Source organism: Archocentrus centrarchus, chromosome 7, assembly GCF_007364275.1.
Source record: "Archocentrus centrarchus isolate MPI-CPG fArcCen1 chromosome 7, fArcCen1, whole genome shotgun sequence".
NCBI classification, from domain to species: domain Eukaryota; kingdom Metazoa; phylum Chordata; class Actinopteri; order Cichliformes; family Cichlidae; genus Archocentrus; species Archocentrus centrarchus.
In genome coordinates this window covers 26,558,689-26,576,198 of record NC_044352.1, presented here as the reverse complement: position 1 = coordinate 26,576,198, position 17,510 = coordinate 26,558,689, and the positions used below count along the sequence as shown (strand labels likewise).

The 17,510-nt window shown below is 41.1% G+C and overlaps 1 protein-coding gene across 1 annotated transcript in view; it reads left to right on the top strand.

Moving 5' to 3' along the window:
* The first annotated feature begins 348 nt into the window (after positions 1-348).
* LOC115782492 (helicase ARIP4-like) overlaps positions 349-17,510 on the top strand; it is a 29,415-nt gene continuing 12,253 nt past the window's right edge. The window contains exons 1-3 of the mRNA XM_030732674.1: positions 349-611; positions 14,848-15,091; positions 17,476-17,510. The exon at positions 17,476-17,510 is cut by the window's right edge and continues 99 nt beyond it. Of these exons, the coding sequence (XP_030588534.1) occupies positions 578-611; positions 14,848-15,091; positions 17,476-17,510 (313 nt within the window). The 5' untranslated portion in view covers positions 349-577. The remainder of the gene's footprint in view (positions 612-14,847; positions 15,092-17,475) is intronic.

The following is a 17,510-nucleotide window of genomic DNA, read 5'->3' as shown; positions in this document are numbered from 1 at the left end:
CTCACATTATTCCTCTGACATATGGTTGTGTGTACATATGTGTAATTTAATCTTTAAAGCAACAACGTATAAACCTTATTGAGGTGTCGTAACGCCTTTAATCACCAGCAAACACTTAAATAGTGCCTGCTTCTTTGCATGCTTCGTATTCATGAGTATGTTTATGGGGGCGTGATTTAATTTGACAGTTTTTTTTTTTTTTGTTTTTTATTTCATTGGGGGGAGGAGATTGAAGGATGATCAGTGGTAGGAGTCCCCCTCAGCAGGGCCCCAGCTCCAGCATGAAGGGTTATGTAAGTTTTCAGCTGCCAGCCTTCCTAGCTGCCTCTGCCTCACATTCACATTGTTATTGACCAGAAAGGAGCGCAAAGAGTGGTGGACCAGCAGTCAGGGAGTCACTCAGTCAGAGGCAGTCGATTAAAGACCACTTGAGTGTAAAACCAAGCTAAGAGGGGGGAAGAGCCACCTCTTCTTTACTTCTTTTTAAAAGTTTTTTTTTTTTCTTGAAAGGGAAGCAATTTTGAGAGTGTGACGGGGAGGCAGGGGACACCAGCTTTCCCTCTGTTTTTGATTAGCCATGCTGCTTCTGGATGAATCGGAGTCATTTGCAGGTAGGTGACATCATTACCTTGGCCCGTGCCAGGGTTGTGGAAGTGAAGCATCTCTGAGGAAAATGAGGAGAAAGTTAGCAAGAAATGGGAAAAATATGGAGGTGTGCAAACGTTGGGGAGACAGGGTGATGCTTTGAGAACAGGAATAAAATGCTGCACAGAAAGCTTCACGCATACGCTGTAGTTGATCTGATGAGATAATGAATAGCGCTACTTCGCTGCTGAGGTGCTTCCTTTCTGCATCCTGTTGAGGAACGGCAGCGTGAATGGAAGCCAGAGAGGAGATGCAATGGAGAAAAATGAGCTAAAGGGAAAAGATGATCAGAAACGGAGAACTTTGATGTTATAAAAGCACCAGAGAAGTGTCTGGACTGTGCAGCAGTAGTTGATTTATGCTTGTTAAGTTACTTACATTGTTGTGTAACACCGGCTCTATACCTCCTAAGCGTGCGCAGTCTATCTGTGCGTGCTTCAGTCTGTTTTCCCTTTATTGACTTTTCTGGTTTCATCATCTTTTACTCTTTTCAGTCACTGCATTCAATTACTGCTCTCTCTGTTCGATTCGGCCCAGTTTCTAATTCTCCTTCCATCTTCAGCCGGTCTTTCTGCCACTCGTGCCCACTGCCTCTCTCTCCTGTTGTCATCTCAGTTCCTGCCTCCAATTGGCTGTTTCTACGGTTACCTAAACCAATGCCAGGGCGCGATTGGCGGATGGGGGGTAGGATTGGGCCATGCTGGAAGTGTGAGCATGTGGAGGCAGGAAAACATATGGTTCAGCAGACCAGTGGGTTAGGGGGGTAACGCCTGAGCGCAGCGCGCCGCAGCAGTCTGCAGTTACAATGAATGAAATGAAATCTATGAGAGTTTGAATTTTTTATTACCCCCCCCCCCCCCCCCCACCCCCCAGATTTTTTTGTCTGTTTACCCAGCAAATACAAGACGATCAGAAACCTCAAATGTTGCATTACATAAACTTAAAAGTTTAACATCTTTAGTCAGATCAGGTTTTTAAGCCTACCTTCAGTGAATTTAGATGTGCAGTGCACAATTTGTGGATCTTGTTGTTCATGCTGTCCCATTTAACATAAACAGTTTTAAGTTGACTCACAGACATGAAGGACACATGGGCAGGTGGGGTGAAGTAGGATCTAGATTGGCCTTAAAAGCTCCTTTGTGGATTGCGTGCAGTCCTGCTTTTTATTAGCTCTGTCAAAATGTTGCACATTTGTAAACAGCGAGCGGAAATCTTGGCCCGGAAATCAGCTGGCTTACAACAAAAGCCCCCATAAATTAGCCATTACCCTCCGGGGGGGGGATTTTCGGCAAACAATGTGTTCCCATCGTGTACCTAATTAGGAATGTGACTATTCAAGGTAAAGTTATCCATCACCATTCTTTCAGTCATTCTTTCATTACAAGTCCAATCTCCTGCAGTAAAAAAGACAAAACAATGACTTTATCCAGAGAGTCTGTGGTCTGCAGTGCGTATGCACCTGCGCTGGATATCAGGGAGAGAGATTTTGTTAAAAGCAGAACCCATGTTAACAACAGTTGTTGAGAGTAAAACAGCTGCTGTTGAAAAGTCTCTGCAAAGGTCATCAGCTCATAATTCAGGACCTGTCTGATCACGTAAGGTTGTCAGACTTTAAAACAGTGTTTTGATTCTTGCTTAGGGAGCGCCGTGGCCCACTGACTCTCCCCCATGTGGCTGTTGAAAAACGTTCACAGAAATTCCTTTAACTGTCTACACGCTCATAATTCTTGGGATTGCTCTGGGCGTTTGGCTCACCATGAAAAGCGGCACTAGATTCCTTGTCATCTCGCAGATTGTGCTGTGTCAAATAGCCATAAAGGGTAAAAGCAACACACTGTTCTCCCCCCAAATCCATTGCGTGTGCACGCGTGTTTGCATATCCTCCTTTGAGTACACTGTGTCCGTCAGTGACGAGATGGTTGTAGTGAAAAGAAAACAAATTTGACATTTTAATAGCAGCAGCACCTCTGTGGTACAATTAAAAAAAGGAAGGAGCGTGTTGTGCTGATTGCTTTTCCATCGTTCTCTGAATTTGATCTGTTCCGTTCTAATTGGCGTCAGCACGCGAGGCAGGAACACCTGTTCAGGCCAGCACTGGAGTCCAGGTCAAACACCAGGAGCACGTGTAGTCTTATTGCTTTCATAACGCCACAGGGCTCGCATTCCCACTTCCTTAATGCTCTCTTCATCAAAATACAGTTTGTTTTGTTTTTTAATTTGCTTTAATCTTTTGGGTTCCTCCTGTCAAATAGTACAGCAGCTCTCTTTGTTCTCTTTTAGTGTAAAATTTCCCCTTCGAAGTTCTTTGCTGGCTGATTTCTCTTTTTCATCTGGTCGCTGCACAGTGGCCTGTACCCCGTCCACTCTCTGGCTGATTGGTTCTTTTTCTTCTTACTGTTTTCTCCTGGTTTCAGGTCTCCGCGAGTTTGAGCACTATATATTTTTTTTTTTTTTTAAAGGCAGAGGATAAAGCAGGTAGCAGATTTATTACTTCTAGAAATTATAACCCACATGTTAACTTTGGTTTGTATCCTTTGGTGCAATACTCTAAGTTCTGTTTTACCTCATCTAATCCCCAGCTTTCTCTTTCTCTCTCATTAAATGGCTGCAGTGCTGTATAATATTACAGTACAGAAGTCTTGTGATCAGATGGAGAACATCATGGGTGTGGTGCCTGCACTAAGCCGATACCACCTCACGTTATTTCACATTGACTTAATAAGACAGCAATCGTAAAAGCTAAAGAGCTTTTCATGCTGCAGTAATGATTTATTTCAGTTTCTCCTTGGCAATCTGATTGTTTATGCAAAGAAACACATGTTCTCTCAAACAAGAAGTGCCTGAAATTACATAAAAATGATTAAATGGCCCTGCGATAGATTTGCAGCCTTTCAGCCTGAACCTGAATTGGACAAGCAGAAGAAAACGTTTTTGTTTCAGCTGCTTTCATGACAACTTCAGAATCAACCTTTTTCACAGACTTAATCATATATTAATATGTATGGTGTTTTGTTTTTTAAAGTTGTCACCTGTTGATGGATGTGGTGTAGCTTGAAATGGTTCACAATATGAAACATTTCTTGCTACTTAAAGAGGAGTAATGTGAAGTGGTTACATAAGTGTTGTATTGTCTTTCCACCTCCTGAGGGGTTATACCCCTGCATATCTGTTCCTCATTGTGTACTCTCACACGTGCATATTGTGCTAAGGTGTAAAGATTTTGGTTGCTTAGATGCGAGCAGTTAAAGTATCTCACAGGTTGTTCAGAGGCTGAAAGTACACACTGTGTACTAACTGTTGCCAATAAGGGTTTTATGTAACAGGCTATAGTGTGACCAGCACACAGCATCCAGACGTTCTCTCCTCCTCTGTGGCTCCTCCTCCTCCTCTTCCTCCCTCCTCTTCCTCCTCCCCAGCAGCAGTGACACACTGGCCTACTAACAGGCTGTTCTACCTCGCCTCACCCCCTCTGCTGTGCAGTCTTTATCACATGGCCGTTGTCTCTCCACCTCCTTTTCTCTCTTCCATGCACGTCTCTCACCGCCTCATCATTTCTCTGATACACTCATCGCACTCGCTGCCAACAGGAGCGTTTCATAACTCACCTGCATCGCTCTAATAAAGCAGCCTTAATAACGCATTTAGGGCAGTCTCTTATATAAGAGGGGGTGTGTGTGTGGCATTAGTATTGCGATTTTATTTTCTTCCTCAAGGCAACCATGTAACCCAGTTGAATCTCGGCCAGCCTTTTGGAAACTGCTTTTTCAAAAGAACAACTTTGGGATTCCAGCTTTTGCCTGTAGTTTGTGTCGGGGTGGGTCAGTAAATCACAAAGAAAAAAATATTAAGACAACATTTAAAGTATTTTTATTTTAACTGTTATCTCAAGATCTGCTGTACTGCGTGTCTGGCTGGCACTGCTGATTGTAATTATTCTAATTTGTGAGGAAGTTAATGAACTGCTTGCACTTATGATTTAAAAAAAATTTACCAGGTAAAATGTTTGAGAACCAGTTCTCATTTTACAAACATGACCTGCCAGGGAGACCCCAATAGAATCAGGTCCAGTGATCATTTTGAGATGAATAGAAAAACTGATTTGGCAAAGCATTTGCAATCTACATTTCTACCTTTACCTACAGCCATGATCTGTGGCTAGTGATTGAAAGAATAAGCAAACAGATACTGCTTCCCTGCATTGAAAGGAGCTGGTTAAGTTGGTTCAGATATCTGATTAGGATGGCTCTTGGATTCCTCTCAGGTCATGTGTTTCCAATTCCTGGGAGGTAGCTACAGGGAAGAGGAAGGTCTGGGAATTTCTGGTTAAACTGCACCCTTACCTGGATAAGCAGATGCTGATAAGATGGATGGATAGATAGATGGAACAAAGCAGTATTCTGCCTGTCATCAACAGTGGAAAAAGCAGAAAGCTGTAACTGTTAGGCAAAGTTTTAGGCAAGTTTCAGAGTTTTGTTTTCTGAGTTATAGTTTGTCACTCTGGTATCTTTCAGTCTGTCCACCTGTATCACTCTCTCTGTCTCTTCCATCCACCTTAGATAATCTCTGACATTTTCCTTGTCGTAAGAGAACAGCATGAACGCTGCTGAACAGCAGGAGCGAGGTGGAAAATCATGCCGACACTCATCGCTGCGTGTGTGTATATTTGGCTCTGTGTGTCTCAAAGTCTAGATGTTCTTTAAACGTTGCCGTGTTCATCTGAGACCGTCGGTTCTTGTGAGTGTGCTGCATCTTTTTCTGTGTGTGTGTGTTTGTGTGTTTGTGTGTGTGTGTGTGTGTGTGTGTGTGTGTGTAGGACGTGAGATTCTTGTGAACATGCTGGTTGTGTAACAGCCAGAGGCAGCAGTTACATAAGCGTCCCTTCTCGTCTGACCAGCCTCAGCGGCGGTGGCCTGGCTGTCTGTTAGGGAGCAACTTTCTTCCTGTGTGAGACTGTGAAAATGAGAACGCTAAGAAGTCATTTAATAAAGCGGGTCATCTTATTGGAGGCCCACCTGGAAATAAAGAAGTTTGTCCTTTACATACTTAAATTCTTAACACAACCTACGGACCTTGGTAACATTTTCTTCCATGACTCACCCCCAGTTTTGTGATTTTGATCCCCTTATTTACATTTCCACTCGAAACAATGTATTGAACTAGAAGCTGCTGGTTTCCACTGATAACCATCAAGCTGTCAGTTTTCAGATGTCAGTGTTTAACATTTTTTCCATCGTGTTCGAGTTTACTTGGAAACTTTGAATACTTTGGCCACAAGCCATGGTTAAATCACATTTGATGGTGTAATTGACCAACCATTCCAGAAACCTAGTTTTTATCTCTGAGCCTGGATGAAACTTTGACTGTAATCTAGACCCTAAAGTGATGTTTGAAAAAGCTAACTCAGCTTAGCTTGAAATGAAAAAGAAGTAGGAGGATCTCTTTATTTCTTTTGCTCAGAGCACCTCGTGTTTCAGCCAGGCTCAGAGATAAGTAAAGAAATATCAAACTCTTGAAATGAAAATATAATTTATTTAGACTGATTTCCAGATTTTTGTCAAAGGCATGGCAGCACGACGGCTCTATGTACACACAGACGGTTACGGTGGAGAATTTGGCTAGTTGCTATACTAATGCACCAGTGGGGCACGCCCCACAGTTTGAGAAACACTGCCTTAGAGGATGCCAGAGGTTTCTATCATTATATTTATCTCTATAGTCTCTTTTTTTTGATGGCCTAAATAAACTGATTACTTTAGTAAACGATAAACCTTCATCAGCAAAACACAGTACACTGTGATGTGATATGAACCACAGCACCAGTTATCAGTTTGCAGATCAGTCTGATGGAATTACAGCTTCTAATGACAGCAGAAAATGTTTTATGTGTACAAGTAAAGCTCAGTGATGAGTAAAGAAAGGAAGTGAAGGAAGTGGCAGGTGAGTGAGATGAGGTGGAAGCAGAATTAGATGGAAAAGGGAGAGGTGACAAAATGGGAAGCAGGAAAGGACAGGTGTGAAGATAGGGTAGTGCAGAAAGTGCACCTCTGATTTTAAGAAGGAAGTAAATAATCATAATCATTTTAAAAAAAACAAAAAAACTGAACTGCAGATTGCATTTAAAACCACTTATTTTAAAATATTTTTTCACCTTTAAAGAATTAAAACTGCTCCTACCACTACCAAAAATCATCCAAACATGCAGTGGTACACCTGCTAATAATCTGTTGGGCATTTCAAACTTGCATTTTGCTTCTAATCCTGGTTGTCGCTCACAAGGTGCCCAGTTTTTACTGGCATTTCAAAAGTCAGATGTTACACAATTCCCATTTCAATTTTCCAGAACATGTTGAGTAACTGCAAGAGAATGGCTATATTTATGGTTCTTGGTAGAGGGGTTTAAAATTGATTTGTTTTTCTACTAGCGATTGTCCAGCTGAGACTCTCAGGATAGCGTTTGGATGAAATGATTAGATAATTCATTTAGATACTCTTTTACCATGAATTTTTTTATTTTTCCATTTTCTGTGTACTTCCTGGAATCCCCCACATTTGTTGAATAACAATACAGTTTGTCGTGTGTGTGTGTGTGTGTGTGTGTGTGTGTGTGTGTGTGTGTGTGTGTGTGTGTGTGTGTGTGTGTAAAACGTGTGACGCACAGGATTCTCCGCTGTGTAGTAGTAAATATACGCTGTCATCTGTAATCTGCTTACGTAGACAACAGCTGGCCGATGACACAGACTGTCCAGTCTTTTTTTTTTTTTTTTCAATCCCATGAGGTGAATGAAAAGAACGGATGAGGGAAGTTTTAATTTTAAAAGCACACGAAACCCTAAAAGCATTTTTACTTTTTTACTTTGTTTCATCACTGCTGGGATGACTGACTTAATGGAAGTTGGTATGTAGGTCAGGACCTAATATTTCTTGTGAAGAGTGTGTGTGTCTGTGTGTGTGTGTGCGTCTAAACCTACCCTCAGCTGTCTCAGTTCATGATTTATGGATGCAAATGAATCTCACACAGGTGCCGGATCTCAAACTAAGTTGGGTTCATCGTCAGGCTTCTATCCATCTTGTTCCAGAGAAGTTTGTATTTCCTTCTTTTGAGATGCAAGTAACATTAGAGAAGAATCTCTATTCTCTGCAGTCAGTCATCTGTTCTTATCACTTCTGAGTGAAACCTGTGCATCACCGGTGCATCAAGAAAGCAGCCTATACCAGTAAGGGCCACGGGGGGGGGAGAGGACCCATGATGAGTACATGTTTGTACAGATTTATTCTCTTTGGTTTCTCTTTTAGTTTTAATCTTTCCTGTTCTTCTGCCTGCCACTTTATGAAATTGACACTTGAGGGTTTGCCACTTACTTTCCATACACAGAGTTCTTTGGCGCGCTTACGTTGGCATGTTCGTCACCACGGTGCAAGAAGTTAAATATAAACACTTGTATACGTAGATGCGGTTACATAAACTTGTGGTTAGCAGAAGATGTTTCTTCTCTGCAACCCCACTTAGAGACACACAAGCACGCACCGACGGACACACTAACCATGAATTTGTTGCCGGTGGCCTTGCATTCTTTTGAGGCTCATATCTCTCAAGAACACGCTGTGTTGTCTTTTGTGAAGCGCGCTGGGTCCTGAGTCCACAGGGAGTGTCCAACCGAACGAATTAATGGCTTAGAAAATGTGCTGCGGGTGCTGTTCACTCGGTGACGCTCACTGAGCCCGATGAGTCAGCATTTCATCAGGACACTTAATTACTTTCTTTCCCAGCTCTGTCGTGACAGAGGTTCAGCTTTCACCATCGTTCACACTTTGCTTTGACTAATTTTACCTACATATTGCCAAAGTCGTTTTCTGCTCCTCGTGGCTCGCAGCACAGTGATGTTTTAAATCAGTCACCTAGCAACAGCCAGTTCCCCAACTCTGATTCTCACCTTGAGATAACGCCTCAGTTGGCCTCCTGTACAAGGCAGGGTTTCTCAATGAGGTGGGCGGGTCTCGCACGCTGAATTTAGAGCAGTAAATGATCTTTGTTCATGTTCATTTTATCATAAATCCTGAAAGAACACTTAGTGGGCTCAAAGTTGAAAATAGCATGGAAATACGCTACCACAACTGGACTTCCTACTTCCCTGTAAGTGACAAGTTAATAACCCTTAGACATAATGAAGGGTTGATATGAGAAATCTAATCTGTGAGCAGTTTGGCAGGAGTTGCTGATACTGCAGGGAATCAGGTGCTGAGGCACAAGCACAGGGGGTTTTGATGCAATTGTGATCCATATTGCATTACATAATATGTTTATGTCTGACTTCCTGCAGCCGATGACATTTATCTTGACTGGCTATTTTGATTGGAACGCTTCCAAACTTGTCTCACAGAGCTGTTTGCACAGCACTCAAGACGTGTGCGCATTAGGAAGGAATGATTCAAGTGAGGCTTTCGCTTTCTCGGGCCCTCAGCTGGGGAGTATTGAACAGTTTATCTGTTATATAACTTATTTTGTGCATTTGTGTGAGCGTGTTGTATAACCCGTCGGGCCATAATGCGGCAAGATTCTCCCCAATGCGTGTGTTTGCGAGTCTGTGTGTGAGTCTGTACATCTCGCTGTATATGCGAGAGGCACTTCATCTCGACAGCATCCAGAACGCTCCGTGAAACACGCAGTTACAGCTGCTCACTTATCAATCTTCTGTTTTCTGTCCATGTTCAAATCCCAGCTCTGCCTCCATCTTGACATCTCTAATTTTTCAAAGTTGAATTAAACCTGCAAGCAGCGGTGACAGGATGAGAGGGTATAGAATATGGATACATATTCTGTGGATGTGTATCACAGAGGTTATGAAATCATTTTTTTTTTTTTCTGGGTGAGTTCTCTTTAAATTCACTTCCCTGAAAATATTTTAGTAGTATGAACAGAAACTACTGATATGACTGAATGCCAGCTTGTATTCAAAGCTGGTATTGTTAGCATCGCTTCAGTTATTATCTAATAAGTCACAACATCTCTGTAGTAAAGTTTATTTTTATAATCATTTATACAAAATATCTTGGTTTTTGACACTGCATTATAACTCAATAAATGGGAGAATTGCATATTTCTGGCATTTTTCTCAATACGATTGAGATTATAAACACATTATCGCAAGGCAGACAACAGCAAACTACCATCAGCCGGATGATGTTTTTGTCTCCCAGCTGCTCTCACAGCCAACCGGAGGTCCTTTTCCTATCTAAACAAGATGAATTTCTCCGGTAAAAACCATTAAAGTGGCTGTTAAATGTTTGGACTGAGTCAGTAACTGTGGCCAATCTACTAATGGCCCATTCCAGTGCATTCTCATTCTCCCTGTAATTTTTACTGGAAACAGCAATTATGTACCAAATTTTAATTCCTTAAGAGAAAACAGGTGTGCTGCGCCAGCGTTTCATTGTTACTTTTTTTGTTTCCTGTTATAATTTTATTGGTTTGTACTGCATGATATGTCTTCCTATAAAAAAATAAACTGAAAAACACCAGCAATTATAAGACTGGTTGTATTGATACTGTTTATTTCACTTCAGTTTATACAGTCATTATGCGAACAGAGTTGGTGCAATTTGCAGCATCAGTCAGGGCAGCCCAACACAGCAGTGCATATGGCATACCTGTGCCAGGTATAGTGTGCCCTCAGGGCCGGCGGCTTTGTGTCTGCTCCCTCACAAACTGTGAGGGAAAGCAAACTATCCTTGAAATACTTAGATTAACATGTCAGATAAACACAGTTACCATAAGGTCGGGTAGTACACGTATCGAGTGACGTCGTGTGTGGAGACAAGGTGTGTCTGTCAACTAATAAAATCATATTTCTCTTTGTGGGGAATGATTCCTGGACGTCCTGTCCTCTTGACCCGAGGAAAACAATCCTGCTTCCCAGAATCTGTGTGCTTGCGTGTGTGTGTGTGTGTGTGTGTGTGTGTGTGTGTGTGTGTGTGTGTGTGTGTCACTGCCATGTTTGTTTGATGTGTTGGAGTGTCTTCCCCGGCTCGCACTGAAGTGCAGCTCTTTCCTTTTCCGTCATGACCTCGCTTTCATCTCTGTCTCCTTTCCTACCTCATCTGTGTGCGTGCGTGTGTGTGTGCGTGTGTGCACACTGTGCATTTCAGGATCTGTTATATAACTGTTGTGTAAGGTTGGAGGAAGGGAAAATTGGGGTAGAGAGGGTAATCAAGTGAATGGAAAAAAAAACAACCAAAAAAATGTGGTGAACATGATGAGCAATTAAAGCCAAACAATAGAAAGATGTCAGTGCTGCAGAGACAACTGACCAGATGTCACGGTGGGTGTCTCGATTTTTTTTTTATTATTTGTTTTTTGGTTTTTTTTTAAAATAATTTGCAAACTGACCTGTACAGGGTGTACCCCCACCTCTCGCCCTATGCCTGCTGGGATAGGCTCCAGCCCCCCGCGACCCTGAATTGGATAAGCAGAAGAACATGGATGGATGGATGGAAATTTTTTTAAACTTTAATTGTAAAAATCCATTTTATGTGAAATGTATAGCGAAAGAATATGGTGCCTGTAAAAAGAAGATGGTCAGAACATTGAATTAAAAAGCTTCTATGCAGAAATGGAGAGAAAAAACAGAAAATCATTCGTACCCACAACCATCAGGCTTTTCAGTTCTCATACAAATAGCAGAAGAGCTAGGTCAGACATGAATTTCTCTCTGGGATCAATACATTTCTTCTTATTCTTAAGTGAGTCTAAACCAGAAAGATTGAGGTGACGGGGTTAAAGACAGCACAGTAACACCTCTTAAACCTCTGGAAGTGAACCTTCAGCCTGGGTTTGTTGCTAAGTCAAAAAAAATTTCAGCAGTGCCTTTTAATGCATTGTGCTTTGTTATGCAAATTCACTGCATTTTCCCAAAGCACACTGACTGCACTGTGCAGTCTAGGAGTCTGAAAGCATGCTTTTGCTTCTGTAAGGCTGTTGTAAGGCACAGCGTGGCTTTGTGCTGATGCTAACATCAGTAGCTAACATGACCAAACTGATATAATGCTGATATTATGATTAACAAGTTCACCGTTTTAGTTTTATCGGTTAGCCTGCTAATGCTGTGGGATTAAGTCTTGCAGGTTTTTGGTCATAAGTTAAAGTATCAGCTGACTTTAGTGAAGTTTTTGGATCAAAGTCATTGAATTTCATTATGGAGTCAGAGTAGTGTTTGTACATAATTGTGCATCAATGTCTTTTAAAGTTGTGATGATTTTCTTTTTTTTTAATTGGATGAGGGTAGACTTTGACCTACAGGTCACACACCAGAAGTTGTGGAAAGGTGCATTAATGTTTGTGGGGAATTGTAAACCTCATGATGACGGCAGGGTGGAAAAAGTTGCATCCAAACTGGATCCATGGAAAGCTTGCGTGCCTTCTGTGCACTGGCCTAATTTTTAAGACTGTTTCATTGAAATATGTAATCTGGCTGTGGTCACATTTATCTTGATATTGGGCTGAACATTTTTATTTTTTATTATTAAAAACCTCACAATTAAAGGGTTGCGCACCCTTGAAAACTGTGATTTTTTTTCACTCTTTTCCTAATTAGATTTGACAGTTACTGTAACGCGTTGTTTTTGAAAGGTAATCCGAGACACATAAGCGTACGACACTCACAGACACACTAAGGATTGAGACGAGCTGGTGTCATTAGCAGCCAGATCGAGAAGTTTGTTATCGCACTGATGGACTGAAGGGGCGTTTTATGTAAGGTGTTTTTCAATTTGCAGTGAGCTCATCACCAGCCTCCCTTTTCCATTATGTTAAGGACGTGTGTCTGTGTGTGCATGCATGTCCGCGTTCTCATGCTGTCAGGTATCATGCACTGAACATGCCTTGTATGCATTCTTTGTGGGTTTGTGTTGAAATTGTGTGTGTGTGTGTGTGTGTGTGTGTGTGTGTGTGTGTGTGTGTGTGTGTGTGTGTGTGTGTGTGTGTGTGTGTGTGTGTGTGTTGGCAGCATGTCCTTGTTTGTCCAGGCAGATTCTTGGCTGGAATGGCATCCACATTTCCATGTGTGTGTTGGATATTTATGTATTGATTCAAATTCTTATGTGAACACTTGTCCTCTAAAATATGTGTGTGTGTGTGTGTGTCAGTGTTTGTGTCCTCTCTTGTGTTTCATAAGCCATCCATATTTATGATCCAGCTCTTACATAAGCCCCAGATCTGGTTCAGTGTGTTTCTGGCAGAACAACTGAGAGGGAGAGGAGGAGGAGGGAAGAAGAAGAAGAAAGGTGAAAGTGGAATACAGACAGATTGAGGGTAGAAGAAAGAGAACTGGAACTTTATAAGAACTTTACCAAAAGACTGATGAATTGAAATTGGGCAAAGAGGACAAATTTAATACAGCACAGTTTTGAGTTTGGATTGACAAACGTTTGGACTCTTGTGCTCTGCAAGAAATTTTCATTATATTTAAACACTTAAATCCTGACAGGCTGTCATCCCTCAGTCAAACCTGTTTAGTGGAAGTTTCCATTCTAAACACAAACATAAGAAGCTCAAAAACAGTAACTGCAGAATATAAGAAGTGCTAACAAAACTTGTGATCAATATTATATTTAAGCATTTAAATAATAAAAAAAATTGTTCTGTCATTCTTTCATTAATTATTTATTTTAAATCTGTGATTTATAGGTTTTTGTTTGTTTGTTTTAACAATATTAAAGCCTGACTTATTTAAAGCAGCAGAGAAACCCTTTGGAGAGTGACAGCTGTCGGCTGCTTTGCCTTCTGTAACTATCAGTCATGGTGACTTTGCGATTTAGCCGCTGTCGGGCATGCCTTCGGTTAAAGACGATTGTTGGCTGCTGTTGGCCCATCTGTTGAAGTTCTTTTGCCAGATTGCTTTTTTATGGGGTAGGAGTGGAGGATGTTGCATTAATATCTCAGCCACACCTTAACGTGGACAAATACGTTTACCAGAACAAAAAGGGAACAGTGAAGAAATCAAAACAACCAAACTGTGCAGCACTGAGCCAGTAAAACTGGTATATGTTTTACTGGGAGGATCTGCATGTTTGGCTTGAGATTGCTGCAATCACCTAATAATTTAACAATTTATGACTCTGGCAGTTATAATTAATAGATGTGCAGCTCCATGTAGGAACATTTCTGAGAGCAGCCATCTAGAGCCTGCTCTAGATGGCTGGAAGAAACCTCTTAATGATAATGGGTGCTCTCAGTGTGGAAGCTTCTGATGTATTAGGTTATTTTAGTTATTTGAGATATCGAGCTGTAACAGTGAACCACTGTTTCACGCCATTTTCCCTGAGTCATAAAGTATTATAAAACACTCTGTTATACAACTCTTTCAGCTGTTGTGACTTTGCAGACACTGGATTTTTTTTTTTTTCAAAATCCTCTCTGGCTTTGACCTTTATTAGCACAGTATTGCTACTAATTTGTGAAAGTAGCACCTGAAACTGCCCACCCCCCACACGCACACACATATGACATAAAGGAAGCAGCAGGATATTAATCACAAGATAGCGCCTTAGTTTTGCTGAAAGCAGCCGCAGCATTAAAGGTTAAGTGAATAACCCTTCAATCTCCTGACCTGCACAATATTAAGATGGTGGTGTTATTGTTGTGGTTCTTCACTCATTTATGTGCAACAGTCTGACACCAGTAGAGAATATTTAAAAAGCTGCTTTACCATCAAAGCCAGGCTGCAAAACAGCTGAAGATCTTTGAGAATTGCATTCACAATCTGTTTTACACAGTCACAGTTTTAAACTTTTTTCTTTTTTTTTTAACATTATCTACATTGATGGTAATGTGTTTTTTTTGTTGTTGTTGTTTAACATGCAAGCTTACTGACAGCCACTTTTGGTAGTTTTGTTTTGTTTTTGTTTTTTTTGGTTTCTTTGCAGTAGATCATTCATGCACTTATTGCGAAGTGCATGCTGGATTATTTTAAAGACCATGGTATAGCAAGCTTCAGGTTGCTGCACTGTATGTTACATCTTTTTGTCTTTTGCATAGCCTCTTTAGTACAACAAAGTGTACAAGCATGAAATTTTTTTAGCAATGTTATTGTGACAGATGGAAATATAAGCTCCTAATACTCCAGATTTTATCTCTTGTATACAAGACTTCCTCTTTTTTTACACTTGAACTAACAAGTCACCAATCCTGTTCTTGTCTTCACCTTACAGACCAGTCCCACAGCGCCCCCTTCAGCTCCCAGAATGAAGCTCAGGGTGGCGACCCGGCTGTGTGGCAGTGCACCCCTCCCACATCTACCTCACCTTCGGCAGAGACGCCGGCTCACCCTCCCTCCACCCAGCCCGGGTCAAGACCCCACTCCAGGCCGGCAAGCCAAAGCCCCACTCCTCCCTCTGCCCTGACAGGAACCAAGAAGAGGAGCTCCAAACCTGCACACATGAGACGCAACATCAGGTACAGAAACCATCGGCTGAACTCCGGTCTCAGTCCCGGTTCAAACAGATGCAACAACATCCGTAACAAGAGTTCAAGCAACTCAAAGAAACTTATTTCTACGTGTATCGTTTCCTCTCTAAGCTGCGATCATCATCATTTGAAGGGCTTTTTCATGGCAAACAAAAAAAAAAAATCTGTACTAACTGTCCTTGGCCCACTGGTGCTGCTGTCTAGATTAACAGAGCAGCAAAGTGTGATTTGAAGATTAAGTAATACAAACACATATCACCGAAATAAACTTCAGTATTCATTTTCTGATGACTCATGAATGAACACATCCACCCTCATGCAACATCCTCCACCATTTTCCTTTTTTTTTTTTTTTTTTTTTTTCTTTTTAAGGTCAGCATACATGTGTGAAACCGCAATGAAGACAGATGTTCAGATATCAGACAGACTCTGGGATTGCTTACATTACACTCACACCATTTTAAATCAGATTTTAAAAAATGAGTCTGAGTTATTGCTTGCCAAACAGTAACCAGTCAACCTTGAGATAAAAGGAATTACTACACAATCCCATGAGTATGTAGCTGCTGAAGGGCAAACCAACATTCACTCAGCCTATTCAACTCTTACTGTATTCCTTTTAACACCCACTGCTGGCTGAATAATGAGATTTGTCCTATCTCTGTTGTATATATGTTTTTTCTCTTCTTCTACTCTTCCTTCATCTCAGATTTCAGTCTCATTTTGAAAGTACGTAAATGTTTTTTTTGGTTGAACTCTATCACCGATTATGCTCAGTCTGCAGTTTTATTGCTCCAGGCTGCCAATAAACATGATAACCCAACCCCAAATATGCTGTTGCCTTTACATAACGGCCTATTTAAAATAATGTCAAACATATGTCATGGATGCAAGCTCTGGGTTTTATTCCCTGCCTTTAGGTACATATGATATATTTAACTATTTGTGTAAATAAGAAGTGTAGGACATGTAGCATTCAAAAACAAGCTTAGCACCTATGGATAATGTCAGCAAACATTATGCATTCATTTGAAGTCATGTTTCTATCTGCCAGCCTAATTAGTCAGTTACAGTTGTGGTCAAAAGTTTACAGGGACGAGCCAAATGCCTTATGAAGAAAGATTTTGTACTCAGACGAGACAAAGATTGAGCTGTTTATATTCAATGACAAAGAGGTATGTTTAGAGGAGTAAAGCTGAGGCTTTCAAACCTAATAACACTGCACCAGCTGTCAAGCATGGTAGTGGTAGCATCATGCTCTGGGGCTGTGTTGCCTGACAGTGGTACTGGTGCATTACACAAAGTGGATGGAATAATGGAGGAGGACTGCCTCCAAATTCTTCAGCTTCACCTCAAATCAACAGCTGCATGTTTGAAACTTGTACAGTTTGTTGTTCCAACACACCTCAAAACTGGTTTTGAATGGATAAAACAGGCTAACATTAAGTTTCTGGAATGACCTTCCCAAAGTCCTGACCTCAACCCTATTGAAAATTTGTGGAGTACACTTGAAAGCAAGGTCCATGCCGGGAAACCAACTGAATTAATTAAAATTCTGCCAAGAAGAGTCATCAGATATCCAGCCAGAATTATGCCAAAAGCTTTCTGATGGCTACCAAAAGCATCTGGTTGAGGTGCAACTTGCTGATATGTTGCCATTTGGTGCTAGTAGGTAATGCACAGGCTCTTTATCTTGTATTCACATACTCTTTTTGGCGCTGTAGATGTGAAGGACACAACCATAGTCTATGTGGCTAACATGCTAGCAAATATTTTCAAAGTGCAATGAGCAACGTTAATATTTGTCTGTGTAGATTCTCAGTCATCCAGGTCATAGTAGTCTCTAAGAGAACGTTAATATTTATTTGAAGAATGTTTCTGTCATTCTGAAAAATAATTTAAATGTTAACCCTTCTTTTTAAGCCAACTTTGCCATTTTGCTCTTGCGGGCAGTGCAAATTGGGTTCCTTGAACATCAGGAAACAAAACAAGTGAACATCAGGAAACAAAACAAGTGGGGCTGCCGAGCAGTAATTGCTCCACCAAAGCAAAACAAAGCACTTAAAATGCTAAAGTCTTTGATAATTCTCTGCAGCTTTTCAGCTGAGTCATGTGAATTAATTCACGATGCATAGCTCACTTGGTTCCGATTTATTATTTATTAAATGCTGACTAATGCAGATTTAATGAAAGCAATGCTCGATGTGACCGTCATAATTAGGCTCCCCCGAGGATTCCTATGTGAGAAGAATGATTCATCAGCATTTGAATGCGTGTACAGTGTAAACACAGCATTTAATAAGTATAGTGACAGTTGGTACAGTTATAAAACTATACTAAGAGCAAAATGATTTGTTACTGTGTTTACATAGGAAGTTACTGAGGGATCATCAGTTGGAGGCAGTGA